This window comes from Castanea sativa, chromosome 8, assembly GCF_040712315.1.
Source record: "Castanea sativa cultivar Marrone di Chiusa Pesio chromosome 8, ASM4071231v1".
Taxonomy (NCBI): Eukaryota; Viridiplantae; Streptophyta; class Magnoliopsida; order Fagales; family Fagaceae; genus Castanea; species Castanea sativa.
Window position 1 is genome coordinate 34408506 of NC_134020.1, and position 18052 is coordinate 34426557.

Sequence of the window (18052 nt, forward strand, 5' to 3'; positions counted from 1 at the left end):
CGGCCAAAGAGGTAGGTGCAGGGTCTTTAATACGGTGGTAACAGCCTTTTCCCTTGATATTTCTCATACGTTCTCTCTCTCTATAACTATGTGGAACACATCTTTACCCAACAAGCTTTCCAGAATTCTCTTCCTAAACATCATGACGTGTCATACGATCTTCACTTGACTTAGCCGAGGAGATGCTTCTCCTCGGACAACCTTATCAACCTTTCTAGCAAGAGCTGGCTTGTGGGCCTCAAAAGCTCTGCTCAGACAGGATCACACCGCCAAATCAGACGTAAGGCCCAAATGTGTGTTCTGACCATTTTTACCCACACACCTCTAATTCACAAAGGTTAATGAAACTAATTAAAATATAGTGAACCTAAAATTATCAATATTCTTATTATTATTGACATTAATTTTTCTAATAACACATTTAAATAATTTTTTTTTAGTATTGCTTTTAAAAAATGATGGGAAAATTTTCAAGCTTCAAATTTTGGTTTCCTAGTTTAATTTCAGCTTAAAAAATGGGAGGGTTAGCGGGAAAAAGATTACCCTTACTCTTTTTTCTCACTTTTTCCTAACCTTTAAATTTACTTTTCCTTGGCTTCTCCAACTAGAATGTCACATATTTGAATCTCAACATGAAATTAAGGTTGTGAATGAGTCGATATGAGTATTAAAAGTTTAGACTAATTTATTTAATTTTATTTCGAATACGAATTGAGTTCAAGATTATCACCAAACAAGGTTATATGTTCAAGATTTGTTCATTTTCTTATTAAACAATCTTGAGTTTCGTTCATCATCAATGGATCAAGTGCACTAGACTCAATATTTGTCCATTTCATGGTGTACTTTGACACATGTTAACAAAAGTATAATATTATTAATAAAATATGCTAACGGGCGTTCGAATGCACTCGTTAAGAAAGAATCAAGCAAGTGCTATTATATTGAGAATTCACAAAAACAAATAAACAATAGTTGATTGATTGTAATGAAAAACTCAACCTAATCAATCCATTTCGACACTCACCTATTTTTTTTTATAATTTAAATGAATAATAGTTTCATTACCTAGATATTATTCACTTGTCTAAGAGAATCATTTCTTTTTTTGGGTGAGAAACTTAGAGGAGAATAGTGGATACGTAAAGTTGCTTATTTTTCACCATACTGATGAGAGTGAATAAAGTGAGCGTCCACGCTTAGCTGAGTGCACGTGGGGATTGAATTCTTCTTTTTCCAAAAGGAAAGCTAGTTAACATTATGACACAGATACTGAAATGTCACACCAACATTTGTCGCTGAATATAATTAACCTCACTTTTATTAAAGGCCAATACAAGTGTCTTCTCTCACAGGGTTTATCCAAAAAATGAAAAATGTGTTTACTACTTCTCAACCACGAAAGAAAAAGAAAGAGAGAGAGAGAGAGAGAAACTGTGTGTTTCTGTGTATCCATAAAAAAAAAAACACTGCTATAGGCACAGTGTGTGAAGCAGAGAGAAAGAGAGAGAGATTAAAAAAAGGAAGTCCCTCGAGACTCATGCCGGCTACTTTCTGCTGCTCCCAATCACTGCTCGACAAACACAACTCAAATTTTTTTCTCTTTCTCTATTTATCACTGATTCTTTGTTTTTCTTTAATCAAAATTTGTGTTTGTCCGGTGCATTGTTTTTGTTTGTTTATCTTTCTTCTTTAATTTCTAATCGCCCGCATTCATCGTACCCTTTCTCATATGTCCATGTCTCCCTAAGCCCAAGGCTTTATACGATGATGACCCTACTAGCCTACTAGCCTACTAGCTACTCATGCATGCACAAAAGTGTTGGTTGGCACACACTTGTCCAAAGTTGGTGAGAGATAATGTTCTTTACTAATGATAGTAATAATGTATGTGCTTTTGTTGCATTTCTTTTAGTAAATTTACTAATCTTATAGTATACCCATTCATTTGGTTTAGATAATGTGACACCAAAGATTATTACTATTAGCTGTTGTATTATATGTGCCTATAAAATTAACCCTAAAGATTGCATGTACGACCCCATATAACTAGGCTTGGACTAGCTTAGCTTAATAAAGCTAAACTAGTTTGGCTTATGTGCCTAAAAAAGGAGCCTATATACTCACTATAATTCCGAAAATAGACCTCGTGGGTCCTATTTATGGGACAAATGGTATCCCCATGATTACCAACTTGCAATTGGAGTATCTTAGGCATAACTAAGTGCTTTTAACAAAGTTTTATATTTGACAACAACCAAAAAAAAAAAAGAGATCGAGGGTCATACACATTCATTTCATTAAAATTTTTTTTAAGGACAATACTTTACTAAGAAACATTATTATAGATAAAAGATCTTGTGGTTTGGGGCTAAGATATGCTTTTAGTGCTTTCATTATCGCTAAATTATGATAAGGAAAGGGTTGAGTGAGAGGGACCCATACCCGATCCATGTCTCACGGCTCATAAAATTCCTTAATTAACTCAAAACTCATATATTCTCTTCTCAAAATTGGTACAACACCATAATAAAAGAGTGGGAAAAAATATAAGGGGTTAATTGAGGCCCAATTTTGGAGATGAAAAGAGGTTCTACTGCTTCGGTTAACTTTTAAGTAAAATTTTTTTGGATTGATAACTTGGTGCTAGAGAACTGTTTTATTTTTGCATTTTGTTTTCAATTTTTGTTTTTTGTTTTTTGCGTTTTTTTTTTGGATACAAATCTTAAAGCCCAACTTCGGCCCAACTTATTTAATCCTCCTGAGTCCTGAGGGTCTCGAGCACAAACTAAAACACGTGTATGGTAAGGGCATTTTTGTAAACAGCATATTCTATTTTACATTTTTTTGGCCTTTTGCCCCTAAATTGTTTCTCTCATTCTTTTTTTTTTGGGTTTAATTTTTTTAATTTTTTTTACAGTGGATTCAAGTAGTTTATTAGGCCTAGGTGTAATCTAAATTGTTAGTTCATGTTAGAAATACTAATTGAATTGTATTTCTCAAGAATTAAACCGTACAAAAGTGTATTTACATAGAAGACATATGAGTGTAGTACAAATATGTGTTACATAAGACAATTCAAGTAGTTTATTAGACCGAGGTGTAATCCCAATTGTTAGTTCATGTTAGAAATACGGATTGAATTATACTTTTTAAGAATTAAACCGCATAGGAGAGCATTTATATAGAAGACATATAAGTGTAGTACAAGTACGTATATTACATAAGACAAGAAAAGTGAGTTTTAAGTTGAAAGAATATGCACATATTAACAGTCCAATCAAATCCTGTATATAATTAATTATGTAAGTTAATTTCATACTCTGTAGAAACCACTCTAAGAGGCTCATAATATATATATATTTTTTTTTGGGTGGGTGGGTGGGTGTTGTTTTTGAGGGGTCAGTTTGCATTTTAGCGAGGAAAAACTAGCAAAGTCATTGTTGGTATGAATATTATGTTGCAGGAAACCAATTTCAATCATGGTTATTCCAAACCATTCTTATGTTTCCCTTACATGGAACCTAGAAGCTCCAAAATAAATGTGTTTGTGCCTGCCCCCTTAAAACTTACAAGTCCAAAAAATTGATGCCCTGAATTCCTAACACACAGGAAACTCTGACCCCTATCATGTGGCTATGTTTTTATAGCTAATTTGAGAGTGATAAATTTATATAAATTATATCTCTTAGCAACTTGCCAGAGGGGCAGTTGTAATATCAACCTCAACTACTAGACCCATAATAATAACATCTTTGGGATATCTGACAATTGACAAATACTAAATTTCATCGTGGTATGTCAATAGGGTCATAATCATAAACTCGTAATAATCTCTATAACAACAATTTGGTAGGGTCTCAAAATTATTTTTGTTTTTAGGGAAAAGGAAACCTAACAAAGCATAACTCGAACCCACTCGAACCAAGATCTAAGGGGCTTGTATTAACAATATATATTTTTGTCTTACAAAGCTGATTTTTTTTAGAGAGTTTCAACCTATGACATCCACTTCTGATAATAGTTTTTTATCATCAGACTAAGATGCTAATCGGTTTTTGGTGTAGGCGGAGATTGGACTTCAGATATCTTATTTTACCATCATAAACTTTACTAGTTGAACTAACTAGAACCTACTATAAAATTGATGTTCTAAATCCCATGAACTTGGCAAAGGGAGCAAGTGATTTAAAAAAAAAAAAGTTAATGCCAAAAATAAAAAATACTTATTATTTATTTGCTGGAAATATATAATTCCTCTATGTATTTTATTTTCTTTCATGTCGTTTGAGGAAATAATTTTTTAATAAAGAAAATGGAAAATTTGAAAGTGTTTCTGTATATCCATATCCACGGTTTTTGGGCCGTAGTGAGCTAACAAGTGCACAGTGCACAGAGTTGAAGACTTTCGGTTTTTTGTCAACTTTGGCAGCAGGATTTAGCTATGCTCTGGCAATAATGGGCCAATATGTTTGTGATCCTTTTTAAGAAGTGGGCTCCAGCTTTAATTTTTGTTTTGTCGAACTCGGACATGATAAGATCCATTCACGAATTATTGGTGTTTGATTTAAACTGGGCCTGGTTTGAAACACGTGGCCTTTATCAAATTGTGTCTTATGTCTAAGGTTAAACTTTCAAAAATTCTAACATGCAAGTTTGTTTTGTTTTGTTTTATTTATTTTTTATTTTATTTTTATTACAATAAGCGAGGAGGGCAGATAGTATACAAACCTTGATTCTCCTCATAACTCAATATGATATTTTTCGTTATTTTTTTCCGAATTTTTTTCAATCAATCAATAAATTTTAAAATTTTAGCTTGATATATTTCTGAATTATATTTTAAGAAATTTTGTCATTATTGGAGAGAGTTTTAACCCATCAATCGGTTTTTTGGTGTAGGTGGAGATTAAATCTCAAATTTCTTATTCAACCATTAGAGATTTACCAGTTGAGCTAACTGGAATCCATAAATTTTGTTACTATTGATATCGAGATATATGCAGTTGTTTTTTTTTTTTTTTTTTGAGATTCGATTTTTAAGGATGTTAACATGTTTCTTTCGAGAACTAAAACCTTGATTTCATCGATCGGGTATATGCATAATAATATGGCGATCAAGTTTGGGCAATATGATGTTTGCATATGGCATCGTCATTCAATGGTCATGTCGTTTTGTGTTTACCATATTTTTTTTGATGTACACGTGGTATGTAAGTTGGGGAGCACAATGCGTGTGAGTGTTCCCCCAAATTGTCTTGCAACTTGTCTTGGTTAATTTAAATTTGGGTTTAATTTATATGAAAAATGTTATGTCTACGTCTCTTATGCAAATTTTTTTGTGCATACATCCATCACTGATTTTGATTTAAAGTTAGATGCGACAAATGGAATCTTGGATTAGTCTACGGAAAAAAGTGTAAAAAAGAAGTGCTAGTTAGTCTATAGGGAGCACCACTTATTTGAATGATTATGCGGCCCAAATTGACTGAGAGTTAATGCAGCAAGTTTATAAATGCAATAAACTTTATAATTTAAAAAAAATGTTAAGGAGGTATATTATGATTGATATATATATATATAATAAAAGGGTAAAAATTAGTTCACATATCTTGTTATACACTATCTCGTACACACTTAAATTGCACATAAATCGTGATTTAAAATCAATTTTCAACTTGAAAATTGTGACTTTAAGTTATGATTTATGTGCAGTTTGAGTGTGTAAAATAAATACCACCCTAATAAAAATTTGTGAAAATGATAGAATCATGTAAAAGTGATTTTGAGTTGACTACAACTTTTTTTTTTTTCCTTTGTTGGGTAAAACCAACTACAACTTATCACTTTAGGAAGTTGTGAAAATAAAATTATGAGTTTTTTAATGTCTATAGCCGTGCTTTAGTTAATGAGCTGGTGCTACCATATATAATTGATAGATGAATGCTTAGGCTAGCTCGACTCCATGAGTTTAGTTTGGGATTTTGGAGAGGATAAAAAAAGTGTTATATCCACAACATTTTTCTAATAAATTATAGGTAGTAAGTTGTGATTGGTTCTAATTTAAATCTCTAAGGCTACAATTGAAATTACTTTTTTGCCATTAATAATAAGTTAATAACCCGTAACAACTTGCTACTTATGATTTATTGTTATGAAAATGTTGTGTACATAACATTTTTCTAAAAAAAAATAGGAGGGAGATTGAGATTTTCATCCACTTGGTATGGATGAAAACGAGAATGGAAAGTAAGGATGAGTTACATTCTCCATCTGGGCCTAGAAAATTTAATCCACCTCAGTTAGAGAGAAAAGATGAAGGAAGGAGCACAATTACAATTTTCTCCCCGATGTGATTCTAATATTCATTTGTAAAAAAAAAAAAAAAAATTATTGTAATAAAACTTTAAGTACTATAAAGATAAAAATAAAAGTAGTTTCTTATATAATAGTGGTATGATGTTTCTTTCATTCATCTTCTCTTCCCAAGTAAAAAAAAAAAAAAAAAGGAAAGATACACATTCTCTATCCTCCTTACTTTTTTTATCCCCCTATCAAAGCACACATGAAGGAGTGGTTCTTTTTGTATGGAAGAATAAGCCTATATTTGTACCCCTAACTTTAAGCTTAATTCTTTGTTATCCTTGTGCACTAATGAGGAGTGAGAGCACATGACTCATGTCGCACATGCGAGTTTGATTGGTAGATTTATGTATACAATGATAAGTAACCTAACATTTTACAAACTGTCAGTATGATTAGTTGTTATACACATGATCCAAGGAAAGATCATTGGCAATTTGCTAAATGAATCTTGAGATACATTTTGGGAATTGATGAATTGGGTTTGAGACTTGAGCAAAGATTGAAGATACACAATTGGTTAATTATGTTGACTCGGACTATGTAAGTGATCAAGATAAGTGTCATTATGTTATGGGCTACTTGTGTTTACATTTGCAAAAGCATTGGTGAGTTTGGAACCTTGGAGGTCAATTCTACAGTCCACTATAGCATTGTCAACCATTGAGGTTGAATTATGTATGGAACAATAAAAGCCAACGATTCTCATTTTTATCCCATATAAAAGTTTCATTTAGATTTTTATTGTTCCAATTACTTATTTGGAAATCTTTCTAAAATCCGTAATAGTTTTCACTACTAAACTTGTGTGGAAGTGCCATCCCACACATGGTTTTTTGTTTTGTTTTCTATTGTTGTTGTTGTTTTTATCTTTTATTTTAATTATCATATTATCTTTGTTCCTATTATTTTTATTTGGTTAAAGATTTTCTTTAAAGCTAATAATACTTTTCACAATTAATCTTGTAAGGAAGGCCCTCTTGCACAACAATAACCAACTTTCAAAATTTTTTTTTTTGAGAAGAACTTTCAAATTTTATGTATACAAAGCTATTTTATGGATATTTATAATTAACAGATGAGCTGGTACATACATAAGCTGAACTTGGTCAAAAAAGCCCGCTCCGAATCCTCTAAATAGGCAATTCCGTTTTCATCATCTTGATCTTGTTGGCTTTCATTCTTTAAACCCTAATTTTGAGTTTTAGTGACCTCTGTCAGTTCTATTTGCGCTATATTATTTGAACCATCCATGTCTGTGGCTTGGTGAATTTCTTGATGTTCTTCAACAATTTCAATTTCGCTAGAAACATGGTTGACATTCTCAGAGAATGTTAGCACCCGGTGATGATGAGAAGACAAATCGAGGGAACCAAAGGTTCTGTTGCTGCTTGATGGAGTAGACAAATAATCTGAACCATATTGTGAAAGATCTTGTTTTCGTTTCTTCTTGTCCCTCGATTCAGCATACCATTTCTTTATAACATGCACTGTTTGATCTTCTAGCGCCGCACTTTTGAATTGTGATCCCATCTGTGCAAACGATAGCCCAGTTTATGTATAAGCTAATAAGCATGTGCATGCATGAATTCATTCATGTAGATGCACGTATAAATACCTGGGTTACAAGAGCATAGAGGGGAAGAGTAATGTAGCCGCACAAGACTTGAACTATCACCCTATATATAGATAGAATTCAAAATAAACAACTTTTAGTGAACAAATTTAAATTAATAATGCTAGGCACACAACAAATCTCACACTAAAACTATTGCATGACACATTATAATCAGAGCAATATCATTTTTATGTTGATCAATTGCGATCTATTACAACATATTATCTTAACAGTAATGAAAAATTGTGTCTTTAACTTTATTGAATTAAATTGCATGGAGATACATATAAATGTGAATCTTAGAAATTTCTTGGATGGTGGTGATGGGAAAATAAAGAAATCACTTAATTGGGGAAACAAAAGGAGAGGGAAAAAAATTGATCACGTACGCTAATACCATCCGGATAATGAGAATTTCAAGGCTTTCATGGTAGCAAGACTTTATTCCATATTGTAACTGAATAGTAAAAGAAAGATGAACTTGTTAAATGAGTTCACAATCACTTGACTATATATATATATACAATGCAAATAGAATAAGACCAAAAGGAAGCCATACCGTGACCCAAGTAAAGAAAGAAATCTCAAATGCATTCTGGAAAAAGAACGATAAATTAAAACAGTCAGTTCATTTTAGCAATTTTACCTAGAGTAAGAAGATTAATTATCATTTTTTGATTTAAGTATGAGGAGGAATATATTACCATAAACAAAGTAAAATGTAAAAGGGTTAGGACAAATTTTGGGTGATTGAACCAGAAGAGATTGTCATTGGGTTGCACGATAGGTGCTCCTTTGATTACGTGAGTCTGATTTTTGAGTTCAATAGCCATTTTCGCTACAATTACTTCGAGTTTGGTTCCAAGAACTAGCACTGTCTACAATGCATGAAAATCGGCTGTTAAACGACATTGTAAAATGTCACAACTATAAGAAACTGCATTACAAGTTTTGAATATACTTACAATTAATGGGATAAATGATACCCAGAGGTAGAAATGCGAACCTGTTTTAGTTTAATTATGAGTATAATTTATTAAGTTAGTTGACTGTAAAGATGGAACATAATATGATAAAAAGAAATAAAAAGTAATCAAGGACTCTTTGCTCACCGTACACATCCACAAGTATGAAAATGACGAAGATAAACCACATTACAGGGCTGTTCACATAGTTTAAAAAATATGTTATTAAGTTTGATAATATAGAGATCGAAAAGTAAAAGCATAATTAATAGTATGAGAAAGTCTAAAAACACAAAAATTTTGACAAAAAAGTTGACACTTGGTTGATGTGGTAAATTGTAAACAATCGATAAAAAAATGAAATCAATAAAAAGTGCCAACTCAGCGTGTGTGAAAAATGTTGTTAAATTTCTTGTGCATGTAGTTTTACTTAAATAATATAGGAAATGAAATTTATTTAGTACAATATAAAGACATGTTCGTTTGATTCAAAAAAAAAATAAAAATTCAGCAAAAACAACCGAAATGAAAAGGCATAGAAATACATAAAGGATAATATAGAATGAATAATTTGAGATGGAGGAGTCAATTTGGACAATTCTTAAACCTTAGGGGGATAATACAAAATTGATAACACAGGAGGTTAGTTTGCAATTGATTCATACCCCATGGGATCAACCTGCATTTTACCTAAAATTTTTTAAAATATAATGCAAATGAGAAATGAAATGTAAGGTATATTGTGAAAGTTGTTACCTAAAATAGACACGAAAATTTTTTGTTGGTCCAAAATATAGAAATTATGTATAATTAAATGTGAATGCTCTGAGTCATAGTATGAAGAATGCCCTTCATTTCTTTTTTCTATTATACTTATTTGAGAGAGAGAGAGAGAGAGAGAGAGAGAGAGAGAGAGAGGTGCCAACAATTGCCTAGCAATGCTTACATGTCGGCCCTTTCAGGCTAACCTTCATTTTGATGTGAGCTAGTAAGGCCCGCGGAGCCCATTTTGGATGGAAAAATAGCCCAAACTAACTACAATTTATTTACCTACTGCGGATCGCCCCATCGTTTTGGATTGGGACTAAATGGGGTTTGATGGGTCTATTGAGCATGCATATCAAAGTTCGCTGGACTTTATTTATTTATTTATTTTTAGATACGTTTCATAATGATGTTTTTTTTTTATCATGAGGTTAAAAATATTAATTGATTTTGATATAAACAGGATTTTGAATCCTAAATTTCTTATTTTACAACAAAACACTTTAATAATTGAACTAGCTAAAACTCACAAAAATTTGTTAAACTTGGCAAGCAGGAAAAAAAAAAAAGTTATTGATATAAAGTAGAATATGAATATCAATCATCAATTGGGCAAACGCATTTTATAGTGGGTGTATAAATTCAAAACCTGATGCCCACTACAACTCTGAAATCATCCTCCAGTGATCGTTGTATATACTTTTGGAAATTGTAGTTGTTATTTGCTGACAAATGGGCCTACAAAATCAGTGGACGAGAGTTATATTAGTGTCATCTTCGCCTTTTTTCCATTAATAAATAAATAAATAAAAATAATGACATATGCAGCTAAGCTCTTGTATATTGTGTACACATTGAATCTCATTCATCTAAAAATAAAGAGAGAAAAAGGCAGAAATTGAAAATAGTGCATTCCAATTTGTAGATAGTTTAAAATATTGTGTTTACTAATTTTTTATTATTATAAATTTTAACATCTTGAAGACACTTTTATTTTTTACATATTGGTAAAGAAATTACACTATTCTCAATAAACTTTACATGATTTTGAGAATCATGAATCATATAATGAGTAAGACTTAGGTACAGTACTTAGGTGCTGTTCTTTAGGTTCTCATTTTAAGATTTTGTCATGTGGATATAATTTCATGGGACGGAAGTATATTTTTTAGTTAAGTAGCCACATGACTGAATCTTAAAAGGGGAATCTAAGGAACAACACCTAAAGTATTGTATATACGTTTTGTCCATCATATAATATAATAATTAGAGTTATAAATGAGCCGAGTTTTGTCGAGCATTGAATGTTCAAGATTGGCTTGACAACAAATTTAAAATGTTCAAATTTGGTTTGAGCTTAAGCTTGAGCTCGTCAAAAAGTACAAAACGCTAAACTTGGCTTGACTTGGCTTAATTCATTAGTTAAGCCTAGCTTGAACTCAAACCCAAGATTTATATTGAGTTTTTGAACTTGAGATCTAACACAAACACATTATCGATCAAGGCCTTTTGGTTTGAATGAGTGGTCTAACTCTCAATTAATTAAATGATTAGTAAGATATGAGTTTATTTTCAAGTCCATATCAAACTTATTACTAAGTCCATATCAAGCTTATTAGTTACTACCAAGTTCACAAACCAACCTAAACTTGTCTTGTTTTTTATTGAACCCTTTGTTCATGAACAATTTTTTTAGCTTGAACTTGACTCATTTATCAAACAAGTTTAAAATCAAGGCTCAAACTTAGCTTGTTTATAAACAAATAAACATAAATGAGTTTTTTTATTGAATAAAGTGCAAACTGTTTATGAATGATTTAGTTCAAAATAATGACTATCTAGGATGAAAACTGTAATTCAGAAAAGTAGAATGAGAAACTAACCGAGATAAAACCGTGGCGTAGAGTGAGGTAGTCAACTCTGGCTACTGAATTGAAGAATTGACGGAAGAAGCATTTCTGGTTCAATTCAAATTTATATACAAAAATTACACTGTTAGACTTAGAGCTACGTGTGTAAATTCTTGAGGGAAGGACAAAAATGGAAGTATATCACAATGAAAAGAAAATGAACTCACAATCCAAAGAAGGAATGATATTCTTGTAAAAGAACTCATATGTCGGCGCCCAAAGGTTGTTTGTCTTGTAACTCTAAATCGATCGGGATCTAAATAAAGAGTCATGATGTGAAAAAAATAAAATAAATAAAAATGGTGGAATCAGCTTGTAGTAAAAGAATTTGAACCCTGAAATAATCTTTATTTAGCCATATTGAAATAATGTAAAAAATAGTGGATATGATGATTCAAATTCTTATACTGGCATGGGATAAAAGCTAGAAAAAAGGAGAATACCAAGCAGGCATATGCTGAGTTTGAAAATATGTTACCAGAAAATAAAAATTGCAAATAAGATCGCATATTTTTACTAACTTTTTTCTAATATTTTATTTTTCATTGAGATTCTTTTACGGCCACAATAAAATCTCACAATGACCATAATGGTATCTGTGGCCATCATTGCAATCAATTTAGCATGGCGGCATTTGTGGCAATATCCACATTCTTTATGGCTAGGGTTTTGCAATCATGCTATTTATCTTACACCAATTATTTTCTTCATTTGAGACATTTGACCAAACAACATGACTCTTCAAAAACATGGAAATCTGTCCTGAAAGGCTTCTGGGTTATAGCAATGGCTTCGTCTAGACTCTATGTTTTTTGATCTATTTGGGTCCGGTTAATGTGTACCCCTAAGAGCACACATTAAACCATTTATTTTTAGAAATATTTTATAGGAAATTGAAAAAGATGTAAAACTTTTTAAATTCCTGATAAAACTTTTTCCAAAAATGGTATACTATTGTGTAAGTTAAGAAGTAGAGGACACGTTGCAATTAAGAAATTTTTTTAATCTTTGTGGATGATATTCTTTCTAATTTCTCAATTTTCGATTAAAAATAAATTTAATATATTTTTAAGTCCTTTTTCATTGATGTGCTAAGAAAATCAAGGAGGCTAAAAGAAAAAAATTTTCTCTCAAAATTGGTAGAATACTGTAACATAATCTTACCATTAGCTACTTGGTATTCAACTGTCTGAGTTTCTTTCTCCCAAGCTTCCCAGCGCCTCATCTATTAACATTCCTCCAATTCCAATGGCCAAATTAGAGGGGGGGAAAAAAACAAAAAACAAAAAGGAAACAAAAAACTATTTACATCTAGGTTTTATATCAAGTTTCTTAATTATTGAAGTTAATTTTGAGAGACGGAGTGTGTGTATTGCTGGTAAAAAATATTTATATCAATGAGTTATATAATGTTATTTTTCTTAGTGAGATAATAAAGATAACTTTATTTTAGAATAAACTAATAAGTTAAAAAATTTAAGTGGTGTCATCACCTTAGTTATTTTGGTTTGACAAATGAATTTATGACCAAACGTATGCCGTTAAGTGTAGATAAAAGTTGTTGGGTAGCCTTTTTGTAGGTGCATAGTGCATTAAAGAGTTTACTCACTATTTTTAAAAAAATTATTAAAAGAAAGTTTAGGTATGTGAAAAAAACAAAAGTCCAATTATATTTAAAGAAAAAGTGAAAAACACATGCAAGTATGCAACTACGCAACTACTTTAAATTTGGGTATGAATACTTATGAATCATTTTCCCCCATCAATAAAGTGTATTATACTTCATAATTAGTCGCTAATTCATGTGATGTATATGAAAACTATTGAGTATGAGATTTTAATAATATTATATTACTTTTTTATGATTTTTTTTGTGTGCTTGTCTAAGAAATTATTTGAAATTTTCAAATAAAATGAGTATGGTCAATTTTCAACCTTCAATGGAATTTTATACCTGAAAAGATAAGTGACATTTAGTGGTGGAGCCAACAATATTTTCCAAAGGGACCAAGCACAAATACAATGAAGTTCTTAAGAAAAAAAAATTATTTCATAAATTAACTTTAACTCAACAAAATTGTGCCCTATATTTTTCATTCGGGTCAACATAGCTAACCCATTTAATAAACAAGTTGTGTTCGTGTTTAACATATGAATCCGTTTGACCCATTTAGCTTATAAAAGTATTAGCTTTTGTTATTATTGTTTAATTTATGGTTGTAATTATATGTTTATTACTATATATATGGTTATGATTGTATTTTAATTTTAGATATATGACAATTGATAACAAGTTATTCAGGTCAGGTATTACTTAAACTAATCAAACAAGTTATTAAATAGGTTAAACGTGTCGTGTCGGGTCAAATTTTCTAATTAAACAGGTCGTGTTAGGGTTGAGAATTTTTGACACGTTTACTAAACATGTCAGGTACAGGTCAACCCATATAACTGAATACTCATGGTTTGACATGGTACGAACTCGTTTTGCATACACAAATTATTCCCCCCCAGTCCAAATATAAAATTTGATCATACATGTTTATTTTTAAATAGAAAATTTTTACAATTATGTTTGTATATGGAATTTTATATTCTAGTATTATGCATTCGTTATGATTGTGTTTTTATATAGAATTATATATATTCTACTATATAAAGAAAATATGATTTACAAAAATTCTAATGGAAGGTATGAATATAGATAGAATATAATATAAATTAATTAAAAAATAATAGTATAATGACGTGGCACAATTTTATAAAGTGAAACAACTTCAGTGTTTTATAGATTATAAATTATAATGACGTCTACAAACTCTTCTTAGATCTCTGAAATGTAGTATATGTTATGATGCACTACTGAAATCTTAATTAGAATAACAAATAAGGATGCCATCCTTGAATATTTTGTCCAAATTCATCTAATGCTCACAAAAACGGGCAGTACGATTTCAACTATTCCCTCCTTCAATTGTTTCAACTGATCTTTATTTTATCTGTGATCTGAGTACAAGATCAAATTTAATATTTTATACATAATTTTTTGCCTTTGCAAATATACCGTAGTCCATTATGTATTGGGTGCATTGACTTGCATATATATAATTAGAGCCAACGAGGGGGGCAGCTATTTTGCACTTAATTATTATTTTTATTTAAAAAAAACTCTAAGATCATGTATTCAAATTAACTGGGTTTGAGGTTGAGATTTCCACCAAAGATTGCTCAAAAAGGAAATTAATAGGACAAATTTAAAGTGTTGTTATTCCTAATGAAAAATACTAATTGTATTTCTTGTGCACACATCTTTTCTACAAAGATAATGTCCAAATAAAACTAATTTCTTATATTCTAAGATTTGGTTAGGAAGGTGGTTGTTACTTGTTAATCATATCAATCTAAATTTCCACTTTGTTTTCTAGTATATTTAATTTAAGTCTTTCACATTACATCATTAACAACTTTCACTAAAATATTCAAAAGTAAACATGCAATTTGCCTCAAAATTAAATTGCAAAAGTAGGCATACCTTGGCCCTTCCTAAAGCCATGGTCAGAAAACTATAGATAATCTGCATGATCGCTAACACAAAGATGAAATTGTTGAGCTGAAGGATCCCTTCTTGTGATATAAAAGATGTCTTTCCCTGCAAACCAATCACAATTAATAATGATAAGAAAATAAGGAAAAAAAAAAAACTCCTCTTCTCTAAACTAGTAATGTTACACACAATATATTCATAATTACTAACATGATATATTGCCATTAGAAAAATATCATAGGTGACACCAATTTTATTATGCGAGAATCAGAAGAAGATTATTTCAATAATTGTGAAAAATGTCATAAATAATTAAGATTGATAGAACATACTTGGGAACCACAATAATCAGAATTGCTAGTGCTAGTAGTAGTAGTATCAGCTTCTGCCAATCTTCTTTCTAGCCATGGAATATCCCCAAAAGCATCTTTTGCCTGCAATGAATGTTCAAATGTGCCAGTCCCTATGTCAGAAAATCCCACTGCTTTAGTTGTTTGTATAGATGCACTTTTGCGGCAAGGAAGCATTGAGTTTGCAACATTGATGGGTATGCAGATTTTGGCAATGTATCTTTGAGTTGCGGCTAATATAAGAGACATGAATCCCAAGAACATCAACACTGCAACAGCACCAAATAAAACCAAGTAAATGAATAAATCAATCGGACACTTAATACATATACTGATTAAATTGTATAATTTAGAAACCTACCTGATTTAAGCTTCTCCACAGCTTCAAACAAAGAAGTCTTTCGGTGTCTTTTAAGCAACTGCACCAATAAACCATTGTTAAATAATCAAGTAGCTACCTTTGACTTAGCATTTATGAACTTATTAAAAGCAAGAAAGTTCATCAATCAAATTGCAGACCATGTTATATACTATTCCCGTGTGTAAATCAATAGTTAATTTTGGTTTACTTACATTGGAAAGAAGATGGATCAAGTGCTCGATAAAGATCGAGAGGTAGATGAAGATAAAGCAAACGGTTGCCAAAGCCCAAACAGGTGTGTCTTGTAGAGATGGAGAAGTGCTTTCTCCCTCGGAAGCCATGTTTAATTTCTTCTCTACGTTTCTTCGTGAGAGCTTGTTGATGAGTATCAGCTGGGACGAGAAATTAATAAAGAGTAGACGCTGGAATTTGTGAATGAAAATATATAACACTACCAAAGACCAAAGAAGTCTAGAATGAAAGTTTGAAGAGGCGTTTAGCGTTTAACTTTAACCCTTCAACGCTGCTTGGACTTTGGCCATCTTGACGTCTACACAACCTGCATTCGGGGGAGGTCTTACCTACTATAGAAGTTTGACTCAGCTGTGGTTAGCGGTTGGGGGCTATATATTTTATTTTATTTTATGCTTTTATTTTATTTTTATTTTAATATAGCTCATAGATTGTAAGAGCATTTACAGCAGTGGAGCTAAATAGCTATATTGCTATTTTAGCTCCACTCAAACCACAAAATCCCATACGCAGCAGTGGAGGCAAAGTTAAAATTTTTTAGCTTTGCGCTACAGTGCTCATGTATCAATACATGAGCACTGTAGCTGAAAGTTATAAAAAAAAATAGTATTTTATTCGGGTTCGATTAAAAAACATTTATCAGACTCCCTGCTCCCTGGCTTTCATTTCACGCTATCCCTCCTCGCTTCAGTCACTCCGGAAAGCTCATCCATTTCAGTCTCTCCTTCTCTGAAGCTCACCGCCCTCTCTGAAGCTCACCGCCGACGCCGTCTTTCTCTTCACAGCCCTCTCTGAAGCTCACCGCCACCGCCGTCAACGCCGTCTTCTCTCTTCAGTCACTTCGGAAGTCTCTCCATTTCACTCTCTCCTTCACTTTCTCTTCACAGTCGCTCTCTGAAGCTCGCCGCCGACCCACGCCGACGCCGTCTCAACTCTCTCAAGCTCACCGCCGATCAACCTCAGCCCACGCCGTCGAAGCTCTCAACTCTCTCAAGCTCACCGTCGCCGGCCCTTACCGTCTTCAACGTCACCGTTCCACCGCCGATCAACTGAGACCCATGCCGATCAACCCTCTCGGCCTCAGACCCACGCCGATCAGCCCTCTCAGCTCACCGCCGATCAGCCCTCTGTTTCACTTCAGGTCAGTTGAACATTTGTGAATTGGCAAAACGAATTTGTATGGGACAGAATGTATTTGGGAATTTTCTGTGTGCAGGGTAATTTTCTGTGTGTATGGAATTTTCTGTGTGTACAGATTCAAGTCAGTTGAACATTTGTGAATTGACAGAACGTATTTGTATTGGACAGAATGTATTGGGAATTTTCTGTGTGCAGGGTAATTTTATGTGTGTATGGAATTTTCTGTGTGTACAGAATGTATTGGACTGAATGTATTTGTGATGAAATGGATTGGAATTTTTCTGTTTGCAGGAATTTATGGATTTCATAACCATGATATTACTAAAAAAAGAACCAAAATGAAGTTTGTAAAAAGAACCACATCCTACACAGTTTCTAGAATACACGTTTATATGGAGAAATGTTGGTTGACTGATTTCATCTCTGTCCATCAACTAGTACTAAAAAAGAAATTGTTGTTACGTTATTGTTATCATGATGATTGAGAAATTGTTTTAGTAAAAAAAAAAATGTATAAGTATAATTTGGGCGGTGGTGGAAGGGTCGGTGGCGGCGGCAGCCGCGGTGGTGGAAGAATCGGTGTTGGTGGTAGTGGTGGCGGTGGCTGCGGCGGTAGCGACTGCGGTGGCGGTGGCAGTTGCGGTGGTGGAAGAATTGGCGGCGGTGGCGGCAGCGGTAGCGGTGGCGGTAGCGATTGCGGTGGCGGTGGAAGAGTCGATGGTAGCGGTTGCGGGTAGTTGTGATGGTTGTTTATTGTAATGAATATATTATTTTATTGTAGTAG

General features: G+C 32.4%; 1 protein-coding gene across 1 annotated transcript; it reads right to left on the reverse strand.

The window, feature by feature from the left end:
• Positions 1-7397: 7397 nt before the first annotated feature.
• LOC142608031 (MLO-like protein 3) lies at positions 7398-16365 on the reverse strand. Its single transcript, XM_075779733.1, has 15 exons — positions 16089-16365; positions 15877-15934; positions 15498-15784; positions 15154-15270; positions 12786-12846; positions 11789-11877; positions 11595-11669; positions 10361-10449; positions 9094-9143; positions 8947-8987; positions 8686-8859; positions 8541-8576; positions 8371-8438; positions 7982-8042; positions 7398-7896 (listed from the first exon to the last, which is right to left on the reverse strand). Exons 1-15 carry the CDS (start codon positions 16215-16217, stop codon positions 7555-7557), a joined length of 1677 nt encoding a protein of 558 aa, XP_075635848.1. The 5' UTR covers positions 16218-16365; the 3' UTR covers positions 7398-7554.
• Between the last annotated feature and the right edge of the window lie 1687 nt (positions 16366-18052).